The sequence below is a fragment of the Mus caroli genome, unplaced genomic scaffold, assembly GCF_978045245.1.
Source record: "Mus caroli unplaced genomic scaffold, Mus_caroli_1 scaffold_11, whole genome shotgun sequence".
Lineage (NCBI taxonomy): Eukaryota > Metazoa > Chordata > Mammalia > Rodentia > Muridae > Mus > Mus caroli.
In genome coordinates, this window is record NW_028227266.1 from 97,632,774 (window position 1) to 97,649,774 (window position 17,001).

The 17,001-nt window shown below is 43.3% G+C and overlaps 2 protein-coding genes across 2 annotated transcripts; both read left to right on the plus strand.

Annotated features, from left to right (window-relative positions):
- Nucleotides 1-4,153: 4,153 nt before the first annotated feature.
- Nucleotides 4,154-4,921, plus strand: LOC110302424 (proline-rich protein 23A3-like). Its single transcript, XM_085828285.1, has one exon. It carries the CDS (start codon nt 4,154-4,156, stop codon nt 4,919-4,921), a length of 768 nt encoding a protein of 255 aa, XP_085684411.1.
- A 7,708-nt stretch (nt 4,922-12,629) lies between these two features.
- LOC110302570 (proline-rich protein 23A3) lies at nt 12,630-13,394 on the plus strand. Its single transcript, XM_021173371.2, has one exon. It carries the CDS (start codon nt 12,630-12,632, stop codon nt 13,392-13,394), a length of 765 nt encoding a protein of 254 aa, XP_021029030.2.
- Nucleotides 13,395-17,001: the final 3,607 nt, after the last annotated feature.

Genomic DNA, 17,001 nt, shown 5'->3' on the forward strand with positions numbered 1-17,001 from the left:
TTTCTCCATGTACTTCAAGACTAAAATAGGGAGGGTAGTGATGTCCCTAAGGAGTTCACTGGTACCCCCTCAAATTTTCCCAGTTCCCTGAACAAGGCTTAAAAGAGTCAAAATCATTAGCAATCTAAATGATCCTCTACCATGTTCAGACAATGAGAAGCTGGCAGAGAGAATCTGATTTACTTATTCCCAGCACCTAAAAGAGACAATAAGGTTTCAAAAGATGCTACAATTCATTCAAATCCCAGTTCCATCTTGGTTATTATTTACAATGTAACAGGTTTCTTTGTAGTATTTTCAAGCATAGTAACTTCTCCCAAGGCCTCCTCTTGCTCATCTCTCTGATTCCCATCGTGGTTTAAAAGCTTGGTGAATGCAGGGCGTGGTGGCGCATGCCTTTAATCCCAGCACTTGGGAGGCAGAGGCAGGCGAATTTCTGAGTTCGAGGCCAGCCTGGTCTACAGTGTGAGTTCCAGGACAGCCAGGACTATACAGAGAAACCCTGTCTCGAAAAACCAAAAACCAAACCAAAACAAAAAAAGCTTGGCACATGCCTTTAATCCCAGCATTCGGGAGGTAGAGGCAGGCGGATTTCTGAGTTCGAGGCTAGCCTGGTCTACAAAGTGAGTTCCAGGACAGCCAGGGTTATACATAGAAACCCTGTCAAAAAAAAAAAAAAAAACTTCTAAGCACCAAAGCTTTCCCTCTTCCATTTTCATATCACATGTGTTCTGTTACTTTCCCAGCCCTCTTTTTCTTATTTCTCCTCCCATGGGTCCCTTTCATGTTCTGTGACCTCCATACAACTTACTTCCGCTAAATATGCTTGTGAAATAAGATCTCCATATGAGAAAGAAAATGGGTCACTTGTCTATAAGCCTAAGTTATCTCACTTAATATGGATACTTTGTTAGTTTTGTGAATGTTCTTCAAATTTCATAGGTTCATTTTTCTTTATGACTGAATAAAATTCCACTGTGTGTAGGTGCTGCACCTGCACTCGCCATTCATCAGTTAAAGGACCTTGCAATGGTTAGTCTCAACTGTCAACTAGATGAAATCCAGAATCACCTGAGAAAGGCACTTCTGAGCATGCCTGTGGGAGACCTCCTGGATGATGTTAATTAAGTGGGAAGATGTGCCCACTGTAGGTGATGCCATTTCTTAGGCTGAAATTCCTAAACTACACTAAAAAAGGAGAAAGTAAGCTGGGCACTAGCACATGGCTCTCTTCTTTCTGATTGGATGCAGTGTGATTGACAGCTTCAAGTACCAGTGGCCTCACCATCCCCACCATGCTACAAGGCATCCTTGATCTGTGAGCTAGAATAAACCTTTTCTCCCTTAAACTGTTTTTTTGTCAGGCTATTTGATCACAGCAACAAAAAAGTACTGACCACTGTACTTTTGTTGATTCCATTTTGTTTTCCAACATTTTGTTGATCCCATTCCCTTGCTATTATTAGGTATAGATCAGCAGTAAACATAGCTATACAAGTGCCTTAAACAGTAGCCTATCATTTAGAGCATGGCTTACATTGAGACTGAAAAAAAAAAAAACATCCCCCTCTATAGTGTAAAGACCACCCCCAAATTGTCTAGACATTTTGCCAAAGATAATTGAAAGTAACTGAATATTACCAACAGTGTCATTTTCCCCCCAAGACTGAAATGAAGTAGGAGGGGGATAACACTGATGAGAGCCAAGGAGATCTGACAGCTGAGTCCTGTGATTGCAGCTACCCAGCAGGCTGAGGTCCAAGACTCACAAGACCAAACCGTGCTATAGAGCAGTTCAAGGCCAGCCTGGTCATTTATCTGGAACTTGTCATTCCAAATGAAAAGCTTCTTATAGGGGAATGGAGCTGAAGGTAGAGCAGTGAAATGGAAACACACGTGGCCGGCAAGAATGTTAACTGGAAAAAAAACTATTGAAAAAGCAGGGCAAAGGAGCTGGAGATGTGACTCAGTGGTAGATCAGTTGCCTGGGATGTGAAAGGCTGTAGGTTCGATCCCTAGTACTGAATAAAAGAGGCAAAGAGGAAAGAAGAGGAAGAGAGAGGGAAGAGAAAGAAGAAGCGAGAAGGCACATGAAGTGCCAGTGAGCACCTCACAGGAGTTTATCAGACATATAATGTGTCTCTAGGTTAAATTAATATTATAAGTTCTAATTATAGTCCCACATTAACTAAAACTAGATATTTAACTTTGAATTTCTTTTTGCCATTCAGAGCTTTAAGTATTTTTAGGATTGAAATGTATATTTTTTTCTTTAAAAAAAATTAAAAAGCTTCAGTTAGAGATGGTGATTTACTTTAGCTATAGAACAGCTAGCCTACAATAAACTCTGGGGTCATTCCCCAGTACACAGGAAACTGGATAAGTTGGGCCAACCCCATGATCCCAACACTCTAGAGGTGGAGGCAGGAGGGTTAGAAGTTCAAGGCCATTCTCCTCCACATACCCAGTCTGGGGAAATTCTGCTTCAAAAGCAAACAAACAAATAAATAGTAAATAGAAATAAAAATAGGACATAGAACATATACATAGAATATTAAATTTTTATTAATATTGTTTCAATTTTTAATGCTCTCAGTGATACCCTCTTCTTTCTTTTTATTGCTTTGTTGCTGTTTTGAGACAGGGTCTTTCCATGTAGACCTGGACCTAACTATGTGGGCCACGCTTACCTCAGACTCACAGACATCTTCTTGCTCATGTTGGGATTAAAGGCGTGAGGCATTAGACAGAACCACCTGGCTTTTTTGTTTTTTCATGTGCATCAGTGTTTTGCCTGCATGGTATGTCTGTGTGAGGGTGTTGGATCCCTTGGAACTGGAGTTTCAGACAGCTGTGAACCGCTGTGTGGGCACTGGAAAGTGAACTCAGGTCCTCTGGAAGAGTAGCCAGGGCTCTTAATACGCTAAGCCATCTCTCTAGCTCTCTTTTTCTTTTCTTTTCCTTTCCTTTTTCTTTCTTTTTTTTAAACAGGACCTCATCCAACTCAGACTGACCTTTAGCTCTGTGTGGAGACGAGGCAGGATAAGACCCCTGCCTGTACCTCCCCAGTGCTCATAGGGTGATCATCCCCCCACTGGGCCTAAGTTTTAATACAGCCCCAAATCTTCAGAAAATGTCTACCTGAAGGTTTCCCTCTGGCATCTTAAATGCAGGATTCCTAGAACTGGAGAAAGATCTGTGCATTTCACTATCCTTGGGCAGGAGATGTGTTCGAGGTGATGCTCAGAACCTATGCAGGAAGTACTGGGTTCCATCTACAGCAAGCTGTAAGTCGAATCTAGGGTTATACTCATGAATTCGAGTGCTCAGAAAATTACCTCTTCATCATGTATTCATTTTGGTTGGGTTTTTAAAAAGGGGGTTGTTTATTTTTATTCTATGTGTATGGATTTTTACCTGCATGCATGTCTCTATGCCATGTACTTGCCTGTTGCCAGAAGATGAATCTAGCCAAACCATGATTGTTTGTTATTTAAAATGGTGTCCCCCTGTCTCAAAAAACAAAAAGTTAATAATAATAATAATAAATAAAATAAAATGGCGTCCCACTCTGTGACCCAAGCTAGACTGAAACTTGAGATTCACCTCCCTTACCTCTAACAATGCTGGGATCGCATGGTTGTCCTGTCGGCAAAAGAATACATGTACACTGTCTCCTTGCTTTGGTAATCTTTCGAATCCTTAAAACCACTCGAAAACAGAAATTCTAACATCTAAAGATCCGCCATCTTCGAATTCTATTCCTGGTCTGTCACTTAAAACAAAACAAAACAAAACAAAACAAAACAAAACAAAACAAAACAAAACAAAACAAAACAAAACAAAACAAAACATGGAAGTTATTCTGCCCCCTACAGGCCACAGAAGTGTTTCTCAAGCATAGCCTAGGCCATTGGGAAGCCTAGTACGCCACTCCTGGGTGGAGCCTCCGAAATGGAGGCAAGAGGGGCGGAGCCTAGTGTGACATTTCACGACTTCGCTTTCCGGTGCATCTCTTGAGGTGTGATTGACGTCAGGGTATATCCGGTGTGAGGAAAGCGCAGGACAGCAGAGCACGAGACAGCAGCCGCTCTGCCCGCGCCATCGCACCTGCTCCGCACCCGCGCCTCTCCAGCCCGCAGAGCCGTCCATCATGCTGCGCACCAGGCCCCGTAGCCCCTGCGTCGACCCCGCGCCCTGCTGGTCACCTCAGACACCAGCACCCAGCCCTGCCAAGCGCCGCCGCCTCCACCAGGAGCCCGCATGCCCAGAGCCCCTTGCTCAGCCCGAGCTGGAAGCGCCTGCCAGCAGCGCGCTCACCTCCGTGGTGTTCCTGGCCGCCGGTTCTGCCCTGCAGCTGCCCCTGGATGGCATCGACCTGCTATTGGAGCCAGAGCCCACCTCGGTCCTGCAAGTGTCGCTCCAAGGACACACCATCCTCCTGGTCCCCGAGGGACTCCAAGACTCCACCCATTTTGGACAGCCTGGATTCGTGGCCACCAGCCCGCGGGGAGCCGCTGCCCAGGACGGGCCCCAGGATCATCTAGTCGGTCTCCAGGAGGAAACCTTCTGTGAGTACTTCTACCAAGAGGATGTCTGTGATGAGGATGCAGACTTGGACTTCCTGGAACCCTGGGCTAGGGCTCCAGATGATCAGGCCAATGGGAGCTTTTCCTCCATCCCAGGGGTGCCCAGTGCTTTGTTGCAGGACCAAGTCCCAGAGCCTTCCACTGGAGCAGAGCGATATTCTCCTAGGTCCATCTGGGAACTGGACAGCTACCTGCTGGGACCCTTCCCTGGCTCACCACTGCAGCCTCTGCCTCCATCTCCTTCCCAGAGTCCCCAAGAGCAGCTTCCGCCACGCCCTCCATGCTCTCCCCGGGCACCTTGCAAAGCCCGGAAGCGACTGGTCTATGAATGAACTGCCCTGCACAAATCTTTGATGCCTCCCTGCAAGAGAACCCCTTCCCAATGCCATTGTGTGCCTTTACAGAGCCTACAAGGTTAGGATAACACTCTCGGTTTTGAAGTGGGCAGAATGCAGAATATTGGATCTGTGGTTGGCTAGAAGAAAGTCTGAATGAAAAATAGCCACTTAAACATGCTGTTTGAAAATCACCTACTTTTGGTCTTTGAATTGGCTACATATGGCCTTTTCTTTACAGAAGTCACTCTCAAGTAATTCCACATCCCAAATGGTGCCTCAAATTTAAGCTCCAACAAGTTCCTTAAAACTCCACCCTACCATGCAGCCCTCTCAGATTAATTAGCTATATTAATTGGCAGTGTTTGGCCCTAATCGCTCCTACTTTGTGTCTGTCCTTTTTCCTATGGGCCTTTGCCTTATCAAGGCTCTCACTCACTTGGACTGACTCTAGTTAATAGTTTTACTACACGCATTTTGGATTTGGTTTGGGTTTGGGTTTTTTGTTTGTTTGTTTTTATCAAGTGCTGTCTTTTTTTTTTTTCTATTAACTGTTAAGTGGGGAAATAACTTATATTCTCAACATTGTATGGTTTGGGAACTTGTTTTTGTTTTGGATTTGGATGGTGGTGTTTGTAGTTGGTTAGCTGGTTTTGTTTGTTTTGGTTTTTGTTTTGTTTTGTTGGGGGTATGGGTGTTCCAGAAGATTCAAGTATTTCATTTCTTTTAGTATATTTTTAATGTTCTGTTTATTTTTATTTCTTGTGTGCGAGTTTTTGCCTGCATGTGTGTATCTTATGTTGCTCCCATCTGTGTTTGGTGCATCACAGAGGAAGCAAAAGAATGTCAGATTCTGCATAGACTTAGAAATCTGTTATCCTCTGTGTTGGTGCTGGGAACCAAACTTCAGGGGAAACAGTAAGTGCTTCTAACTTCTGAGCCATCTCTCTAGCCTTCTTGAATATTTTTAATTTATAATATTCTGAAGAATTTTATACTTCTCAGACTATGGTAACTATAAGATTATATTTGTATAGGAATAATTACAAGATCTTGAATTTATTTTGTTTATTGTTACTAATGTATAAAATAAGTAATATTTTATCTGACATCCAACAAAATATTAGTTTCTTTAATAATCTCTGCCTGGTTTCTTCCAAAATCAATGATACTTCTAATGAGGAAATTGGCACAAGCCAATTCTGAGAAGCTCAATATTTCCTTAATGATCTGCATTAAATATGTCCGGGCAGAACAGCAAGCTTGGGAAGGGCAGCCCTGTCTTAAGAGATCTGTTTATCCATGGCTGGCCAGTAGTCCTTTTCCTATTTAAGATGTTACTTCTTTATGTTTCTTATCATAAAAGGGGGTTCTGTGTTGGTTTGGTTACATAACTAAAAAGACTTCACCAAACTAATTAAAATATTTGACTTGGGCTGCAGAGATGGCTCAGCGGTTTAGAGCACTGCCTGCCCTTCCAGAGGTCCAGAGTTAAGTTCCCAGCAACCACGTGGTAGCTCACAACCATCTAAAATGTGATCTGATGCCCTCTTCTGGCATGAAGGTGTACATGTAGATAGAGCACTCATATACATAAAATAAATAAACAAATCTTTTTTTTTTTAAGTTTGACTTAATACATGAACTAACATTTTAAGCTGAATTATTTAGATGTCTTCGCTTGAGAGCTATGTGGAACCTTGAGCCATTGAGGTTAGTACAAAACTAGGAAGATGTAATGAATGAGAGGTTGGGGCTTCAGGCTTTTGTAAATTTTACATGGTCTTTTGGACAGTAGGAAGCAGATGGGTGGGAGAAGAAAATGAGTGAAGAAGCAGCTTGAAGCTTGAAATGTTAATTTTACAAGCATTTTCTATGTGCATGGCTTTCTGTGATGTCCTTTTTTCTGAGTTTTTTGTTTTATTTTAGTTTTTTTAAGATTTATTTACTTATCTCATGTATATGAGTACACCGTTGCTGTCTTCAGACACACCAGAAGAGGACATCGGATCCCATTACAGATGGTTGTAAGCCACCATGTGGGTGCTGGGAATTGAACCCAGGTCCTCTGGAAAAAGCAGCCAGTGTTCTTAACCTCTGAGCCATCTCTCCAGCCCTAGGTTTTATTTTTATTTTATATGTGTGAGTGTTTGCCTGAAGTATGTTTATACATCACATGTGTACAGTGTCTGTGGAGGCCAAAAGAAGGTATGGGATCCCCTAAAAACTACAGATGGTTGTAAGCGACCATGTATGTGGTGGGAATTGAACCCAGGTCCTCTGGAAAAGCAGCCAGTGCTCTTAGCTGTTGAGCCATCTCTCCAGAGCCTGTGTTGTCTTTTTTCCTGTAGTGACTTTCAGTGGCAGGACTCAGGTTCTTTGCATTCTTGCTATACCAAAGGAATGGTTTGTAATTCCATACAAGGCTTTTCCATCCTGTAGGGGTTTTGTAGGGAGGGGCCATGTATTGTTTGGGGTTGGCTTTTTTCTTTATTTGTTTGCTGTCTGGACTTTAAGCACAGCACCCCTAATGTCTAAATGTCTATTTTCCACAGGTTTGCTATGTTTTTATAATGAAATAAATCCGTTACTACTAAAGCTAAAAATCAACAAGATTCTAGCCTTTTTTTCCCCTGTTGATCATTAATATTTATTACTTAAATCTGGACACGCGTTACCAGTTCTTCTCCTGTTCTCCATCCTTGCTCTCCATTCCACCATCCTGTCCATCCTTGGTGGCTTCTTGCTGTAGTACAATTTTCTTTTTCTTTTCTGTTTTTTTTGGGGGGGTGGGGTGGGGTGGGGGTGGGGGTGGGGCAGGATTTCCCTATCCTAGGCTTGCTTTAAACTTACAATCCTCCTGCATTCGTTTCACGAGTGTTCCTATTATCACCAGGCATTACCTATCACCTGGAGCCCACAGTACTTTTTAAGGATTCTTTCCTCTGTGACCTCTGTGGTCCCGTCAGTTTTAAGTTTATGTCTGGAAATGTCTCAGTTACATCTACACCTGTGTGCGGCTTTAGCTGGGATTATCGTTGTGAAGTAACCTCTGCACCTCTCACTTCAGTCCAAGTGTTATTTTCCATACTGTTCATTGCTGCAGGTGAGACGCCTGTTCCCAAGATGCACGGCCATTTATTGGTAGTGAATGAGGTTGCTCATTTGGGTATTTTTATTGCCTTTGACAACCTATACCTTCAAGTTGGTATGTTTAACCATAGGAAATGTATCTGTTACATCCCTTTGAATTAAGGTATAATTAATTAAATTAATATTTTCTCAAAGTTTCAGTTTTAAAAATGAGTCATTGGGCTTGGTATGTGGTTCAGTAGTAAAAAGTGTTCCCCTAGCACCTATGAGGTTGACTTAATCCACAGAAAATATCATTTTTTAAAAAAGAGTCATTTTCTCTTGAATCTTTGAATTCCTCCTCAGTCTCTCTAACACCTGACAGGAAGAGATGAGCCTATGTCATCAGTGCTTTATCTACTGGTTTCTTTCTGAACAAAAAAATTGGGCTTAAAGGGAGATTAGCTTTCTGCTCCCTCCGTATATGAATTTTACGTTTACCCCTTCCTGGTTTCCAAAGATCTAAACACAAGTCAGAGCCAAGCTGTAGAGAATGCATGCTGTCTGACACTCAGGACATGCTTCTAGTAGTCAAACTTCACAAGTGGTCCAATTCCAGGACTGATACAACAGGTATGCTGGGATGCAATGTCCATATCCCTGTCCTCTTTGATGGATGGGAGAATTAACAACTACACCATTTTAGCTGCTCTCAGGGAATTGTTCTCAGGGCTCTATGGTTACTCTGTTCCAATATTATTCAAGTAAAGTATATGTCAATTTATTTTTTATACTTTTTTCATACAATACATTTTGATCATATCATTTCCCCTCCACAAGCTCCATATTTATGCAGCTAAATATATAAACACAATGTGCTCAGTCTTTTTAGTGTTACTTGTATGTGAATGGCTTCACGTGGTATTAAATAACTAGTTAGGGGGCTCATCCACGGAGAAGACTTTCTCCCACTCCCAGCATTCCTTAGTTGCTATAACTTTTGCCTAAGGATGGAAGACCTCATGATATTCCCCCATTCCATGTTAGCATACCCATTGGCAGCATGCTTCATCAGGTCTTGTTTAGGCAGCCAAGTTGTGGAGTTATCACAGCTGTGGCTTCCAGGTGATTGCTAGGAGACTGGTTCTCACAGCTGCTTTCCTGGTCCTCTGACTGTTACAATCTTTCCACCTCCTGCTGGGTTCCCCGGGCTGTAGGCACAGGAGCTGGGTGGGTTGTAGATGTATCAGCTGTGTGGGCACATCAGAATCACTCCTTCTTTGCTTTTTGTGTGGTGTTGTTTTTCTGTAACAATCTCCATCTGTTGCCAAGAGATGTTTCTTTGATGAGTGTCTGCATTTCTATCTGTGAGTATAGGGTAAATATTTAGAATGCAGTTAGGAATTGCTCTGGTTTAGAGGCAGTTGGTTCTCTTAGAGCCATGACCTCACTACCCACCCTCCATCACTCCTCTGTTCACTTCTCTTTGTCCTGCCTTTCCCCAACAGTTCTTCCAGGGATCTAACTACCACCATGTCAGTTGCCTCTAAAGATGACCCCAGAGGGTCCAGGTATTCAGGAAACTGTGGACTTTAAACTTATGGCCTAAACTACATTAAAAACTAAATTTCCTCTAACCACAGACAAAACCAATCAATATTTAGAGACTTTTCTTAGCTTACACTGGCCTTAGAATTGACAGCCTAATAAGGGTCTAATAAATTTTCTGCCAACAGCCTTCCACCTGTTGGGATTACAGGTGTGAGATACTATAGTTGGCTAAGAATTTACAGTTCTTTGGGTACGAATTGCACATATTGGTCAGAATATGAAGAGCAGAAGTTAATTGAATTAGCTCACAAGAATATCTACAGATAGCCATAGACCAACCCCAGCACCAAGCATAGGAAACCTCCCTTCACATTGTTGGTAGGGGGAATGGAGGAAACTCTCAAAATAGCACAGGCTATTGTTACTGCCCTGGGTTACCTTCCAGAACCTGAAGGTGAGACGCGATTGCTAAAAAATGTCCACATATTTTGGACACAGGAGTCGAGCTGGAGCTAACCTGGAAGCCTCCTCCTTAAGGGCTGGCTTTCAAGGCATCCAAAATTCCTGTGCAAGCTCGCAATGGAGAAAAGCAATCAGTAGTTCTAAGCAGCTGTAGAGTCTATGAGCCATAACAAAGACCAACATGGCAAGGTGGCCCCAGTGGTTATAATAATGGCATTTGTATCTTGGGAGCAATCAACAGCTGTCTAATTGCACTTCAAACCTGCTCTATATAAGGAACTTCATACCCAATACTGTGAACCTTAGCAACTGACCATGGCTAATGGACCCAAGAAGACAACCTAGAGGACAGCCACCTTCCTCTAGCAGTACAACTTCTGGTTGCACTCCACATATGTACCCTTTATCCACAGATGAATGTCGCTCTCACCCCTTATCAAAAAAAAAGCATCTTGCAGCAGAGATACACAGTACAACTCCAACAATGAAAGCTCAAGACACACCATGGGAGAGGGTACAGAAAGATTCTAAGAGCCAGGTGGGTTTGGTGCAGAATACCTTTAATCCCAGGAGTTGGGATTCGGAGGTAAATGAATCTCAGTGGCTGCTGTGGTTCTGTGTATGCTGAGCAGCCCGAATGATCTATACACTGAGTAATACATGGTGAAACACTGACTGGCCTTAAATAAGTAAGGAAGTAAGTAAATAAATAAAGCAACCAGGTCACCTGCTACGAGATAGTGTCTTCTATGTATGACAAGAACACTACACCCACGAAATCTCAAAAAAATACGGTCACCTAAAGAAGGCCTGCACAGTGAGAACACCAGTTGCCATGCCAATGTGGATGAGGGATGATAGGGATGAAGAACTGTAGGCAGTAACGAGCTGCTGAGAGAGAATCAGTTTTCAGGTATGAGGCCCATAGGTAGTTTATCTAAACCGGAGGGATCAGCCCTAAACAAATAAGCATAGAATCAACACTAAAGAGAATCAACAGACTGCATTTATATATATACATATAAAGAAACATATGTAACAATTAAAGAAAAGGTCATAAATTTGAGAAAGACACAAGGGAGAAAAGGGGGTAGAAATGATGCGGAAAAAAAGCATTCACATGAATTCATACACACACAAATAATAATGCAGTCTTTTAAGGGGGGAGGAGGGGAGCTGGAGAGCCGCCTCAGCCATGAAGGGTGCTTGTTGATATTCCAGCAGTCTCAGGTTTGATTTCCAACACCCTCACCTAGGCTCACAACTATATGTAGCTCCAGTTGCAGGGGGATCTAGTGCCCTCTTCTGGCCTCCATGAGCAGAGCATGCAAGTGATATAAGAAAGCCCTGGCTGTATTTAACTCCAGGCATGGCAAAAATCCACTTGTGGTGCACGGCTATGATCTCAGTACTTGGGAGTCCAAGGCAGAAGGTTAAAAGTTCAAAGTCAGGCTGGAGAGATGGCTCAGGGGTTAAGAGCACTGACTGCTCTTCCAGAGGTCCTGAGTTCAAATCCCAGCAACCACATGATGGCTCACAACCATCCATAATGAGATCTGATGCCCTCTTCTGGGGTGTTTGAAGACATCTACAGTGTACTTAGATATAATAAATAAACAAATCTTTGGGCTGAAAGAGAAGAAAAAGTGTCTAAAGACAGCTACAGTAAATCTTTTTTTTAAACTCCCTGTCTCGAAACAAAACAAAACAAAAAAACAAAAACAAAAACAAAATTTCAAAGTCGGTCCGGGATGCATAGCACACAAAAGACCCTTTCTTCTACGCACCGCATCCCCCAGGGCATTTTTACTTTTGATTTTTCTTTTTAATTTTTTTATTACGTTTATTCGTGTGAATGAGTGTGCCACAGTGTCACCATGTAAGACTGAGATCAAATTCAGTTCATCGATCAAGCAAGGCAATGGAGAGAGAGTTCTGTTGAACCCTCTCTGGACCAGATTTGTTTGGTTTAGTTTGGTTTGGTTTTGAACCCATACGCCACTCAGCAGCTCGTCTTTGCCTCAGATTTCCTTTACCTATGCCCTAGAACCAGGGATTTATGGGTGGGACAAAGATGGTTTCAAGTGTGACTACTTCACATCTCACATCCGCCCCGGCTACCTAGTAAACCATTCTCCAAACCGCACTAAAGCAATTTCGCGTGGCATTTAACAGAGTGTGGCTTGGTGGGATGGGTGCAAGTTTCTTAATGATTTTTAGAATGCCCGAAACCGTAGAAGTTCTAATCTTGAGCCATCTTGAAATTCTATTCCGGGTGAGACAAACTGCGCAACCAGTTCTGCCTCCTATAGGTCAAAAAATATATTTCCCAACTACAGCCAAGTCTATTGGCCAGCCCGACACTCCTGGGGCGGAGCCTCCAGGACTCCGGCTTCCAGAGGTGCAGCCTAACCTGACCTTTTCCGTCTGAACTTGGGTTCCGGTTCATCTTCTGAAAATTGATTGGCATCTAGTAAGTGACCCACCTTGCGTGCGCAATATCCACTAGGCCAAGCGCAGAGCTGCAGAGCACGAGACTGTAGCCGTCCGCCCGCTCCGTCGCACCTGCCCGCGCTGCACCCTGCGCCCGCGCCTCTTCAGCCCCGCAGCGCCGTCCATCATGCTGCGCACAAGGCCCCGCAGCCCCAGCGCCGACCCCGCGCCCCGCTGGTCACCGCAGACACCAGCACCCAGCCCTGCCAAGCGCCGCCGCCTCCACCAGGAGCCCGCGTGCCCAGAACCCCTGGCTCAGCCGGAGTTGGAAGCGCCCGCCGAGCCCACCACCTCCGTGGTGTTCCTGGCCGCCGGATCTGCCCTGCAGGTGCCCCTGGACGGCGTCGACCTGCTGCTGGAGCCTGAGCCCACCTCGGTCCTGCAAGTGTCGCTCCAAGGACACACCATCCTCCTGGTCCCCGAGGGACTCCAAGACTCCACCCATTTTGGACAGCCTGGATTCGTGGCCATCAGCCCGCAGGGAGCCGCTGCCCAGGACGGGCCCCAGGATCATCTAGTCGGTCTCCAGGAGGAAACCTTCTGTGAGTACTTCTACCAAGAGGATGTCTGTGATGAGGATGCAGACTTGGACTTCCTGGAACCCTGGGCTAGGGCTCCAGATGATCAGGCCAATGGGAGCTTTTCCTCCATCCCAGGGGTGGCCAGTCCTTTGTTGCAGGACCAAGTCCCAGAGCCTTCCACTGGAGCAGAGCGATATTCTCCTAGGTCCATCTGGGAACTGGACAGTAACGTGCTGGGACCCTTCCCTGGTTCAACATTGCAGCCTCTGCCTCCATCTCCTTCCCGGAATCCCCAAGATCAGCTTCCGCCATGCCCTCCATGCTCTCCCGGGGCTCCTTGCAGGGCCCGGAAGCGACTGGTCTATGAATGAACTGCCCTGCACAAATCTTTGAGGGGCTTCTAGTTGCAAGGCACTTAGGCGCCTGTTGTCAGAATAAAAGTCTTGCTGACCCAAAGGACTCTTCCTGAGGCCCTAAAGGTTCCTAGAAATTCAAGTGGTAAGATCCCCAACACCCTCTGTTTCTTCTCTAACAAAGAAATTAGTAGGTGTCTTATGTTCTTGGTGTCCTTTAGTGTTTTCCCGTGAATTTTTGAGGATTTGGACACAACTTATCTACCTCTTTGTTGTTTCGGGCTGCTCCGGGAAAACTACCAAACACCATGATGACCTATAATGGTTACCTTACTTGCACTTGCATGTATAAGGTTCAAAGCCATCTCCAAAGCCATCTCCTTGGAATAGTCTCCCATTTCAGTTCCTTCATTGTGAGATTCATGGTGAAGTTTGCCGGCTGTTTTCAGCATGCGCTGGGATATGCATTTGTTTTCTTTGTTTTTTAATCTTTGTTTTGTTTGTGATTAGTTAGGATCTCATTAGAAATCTGTGGCTTTCTTAGAACTATGTAATAGAGGCTGGCCTTGAACTCGCAAAAATCTACCTGCCTCTGCCTCCCAAGTGCTGAAATCAAAGTCTTGTGCCACTCTGCCAGGCTTGGGTTTCTTTTTATAGTACGTTCACATCAAGATTTCACCTAAACTGGTGGAAAGTGTTTACATTACTATTATTCCACGTTTTTGTTGTTGTTGTTGTTGTTTTAAATTCTGAACCAATTTTTTTTCTCCTATAAACCTAATTTGTAATGTTTTGTATGCAATGGTCATATTTATCTTGTTTTATAAAAATAAAATAAATGTCCTTGGTAAAGGTGAGTCAAAAGTCATAACTGTTCAGCTTTTAGGAAATAGCTGTTCAGTTTTGCCATCCTATTTTGCCAAATTCCCTCTTTGTTCTCAGGCTAACCTCAATTTTTATCTTGCTAAAGAGACTATTTATCTGCGTTTAATTTCTTTTTGCATTAATACAGATTTAACCTAGGGTCTCACACATCCTGGGCAAGCTCTCAAATACAAGTACATCCCTAGCTCTCTCCTTACTTACTCTTTATTTTGAGACAGGGTCTCACTAAGCTGCTTGGGTTAGCTTTAAACTCATTCTGTAGCCCAGACCCACCTTGAAAATGAAGTCCTCCACACAAGCCACCCTAGAAGCTGAGGTTATTGGCCAGAGTGTAGCTCTTACATACAACTTTTTTTTAATTGTTTAATTTATCATTGATGTGTATTTGAGTGAGTGTGTGTGATTTGTGTGTGAGCCCAGGACCATGCATGTCATCGAGTGTCTGCCACAACACACCTGTGAAAAATCACAAGACAACTTGGGAGTCAGTTCTCTCCCTCTACCATGGACCCAGGGGATCAGTTATCAGGCTTCCGATTGTCAGGCTTGTAGAGTGAATACTTCTGCCTGATGATCCCCTCCCACCAGCCCCAGAAATAGGCTTTAACAGTATATATATATATTTAACAGTTATCTCCATTATGTCTGTCCTGCCTTGGTTCTGTAGCCTGAAAACTCTTAGGATTTTGTGCTTGAAAATGTTTCATTCCATACTCATTTTATTTAAACCTGAAATAGGAATGGCCAAGTGGAAATAAATAGACAGTAAACCACTGTATAATTCTTAAATGTACAGTGAACTCCAACACAATGCTACATTGCAGATACTGGTGGAAGAATTGAAAAAAAAAAATACTGACTGGGAATCCAGAAATTTAAATAAAAGCAGACTGAATGGAGGGTCATCAGTATTCACACCAAAAATAAATAAATAAAAATTAGTTTTTAATGCCAGTCTTCTTAATTCCACCTGTGGCCAGGGCCTTTCCCTGCAGGCTTCCCTTTCAGCTTCTGGCACTTTCTTCTCCCTTTTCATTTGTTTCTGTCTGAAAGTTCATCCATCTTGTTAGCATGTCCCTTGGACTGACTTGAGGTTTCTAGCCACCATTGTGGTGGATGAGGCGTCTCTTCCCCATCTCTCCCCTCAGCCCTTGATCCTGCATGTAGTTTCTCTCGCATAATATTTGACTACTTTAAACTTATTAATCCAGTGTTTCACCATCTTTTTATCTAAATGGTTGTGTAACCAACCAATCAAAATATCACTATTTTATATGTGGGGGTGTTACACATCTTAGTTTTAAGGGTTTGAAGTGTTTTATTCGTGGCCTGCTTTTGTTTTGTGACAGGTTCTTTGTAGCCCAGGCTGGTCCGGAAGTCCCCACCTTCCTGCTTCAGCCTCCCAAGTCCCAGGATGACAGGTGTGTAAAATCTGTAAAAGCCACATCTGCCTTCATTTCACTTCAAATATTTGTTGGGTTTTCATGTCACATAGTTTGATTATAATGTGTCTATGAGAATATTATTTCTATTTGGCTTGGCTGAATGTAGTTGACTGTGGATATTGAGAATTATCGCTTACCTAAAATCTCACACACACACAGACACACACACACACACACACACACAAAAACCTCAGTCTCTGAGCATCTCATCTGTCCTCATGTTGAAAATCCAACCAGATATATGACTGCAGACTCAGTTTACCTCTTGCAACTCATTGTATCAGTTACCTTTCCATTAGTGTGATAAAATACCTTGACCCAAAGCAATATAAGGGAGAAAGGATTTATTTTAACTTAACTTTAACATCCACAACCAGGAAGCAGAGAGACGGTAGAAGGCTATAAAAGTCCTCAAAGCCACCCCCCAGTGACTTCCCTCCAGAGAGGTCCCACTTCCTAAAGGCTCCAGAACCTCCTTAAATAGTACCCCACACACACACTGGGAAGCAAGTGTGCAAACTCATGAACATTTAAGAGACATTTCTCAGCCACATGACCACACTCATACTCTCTTAACACCGTAAGATGGAGTTACGACATAACTAATTCCTTCCAGAATTCTATTCATAGTGTTTCTGTGGGAAAACTTCTCATTTCAAGATTATCTTCATTTTCCAGGATGTTTGCTTCTTTGTTCTAAAACTACCCCATAGCTGGGCAGTGGTGGCACATGCTGTTCATCCCAACACTCAGAGGAGGCAGAGGCAGGTGGATTTCTGTGAGTTCAAGGCCAGCCAGGTCTACAGAACGAATTCCAGGACAGCCAGGGCTACACAGAGAAACCATGTCTTGAAAAAAAATTTTTTTAAAGAAAACAAAAGTACTTTCCCTTAAAGTCACAGGCTTGGGCTTGTTTGTGGATGTTAATTTAATACATCTTACCTTTTTATAAATGTATTTATTCTTCATTGTGTTGGGTTACTGCGTTGCTTTGAAGGGTTTTTGTTTGTTTGTGGTTTTTTTGCATTTTTTTGTCTGGTTGGTTTGGTTGTTTTTTTGGTTTTAGAGGATTTTTTTGTTTTTTTTGGGTTTCTTGATTGTGTTTTGTTTGGGGATTTTTTTGTTTGTTTCTTTGGTTTGGTTTGGGTTGGGTTGGGTATTTTTGGTTTGGGGGTTTTGTTTTTTGGAGGGTTTTGTTTTTGTTTCATTTGATTTGGGTTTTGGTTTGGGTTTCTTTGTTTTGTTTTTTGGGTTGGTTTGGTGGACACATCGTGAGTAGGAATTCATGTTTTTCC

What these genes read in the sequence shown, in the direction of transcription:
- LOC110302424 (XM_085828285.1), top strand. Translation starts at nt 4,154, where the DNA reads ATGCTGCGCACCAGGCCCCGTAGCCCCTGCGTCGACCCCGCGCCCTGC.
- LOC110302570 (XM_021173371.2), top strand. Translation starts at nt 12,630, where the DNA reads ATGCTGCGCACAAGGCCCCGCAGCCCCAGCGCCGACCCCGCGCCCCGC.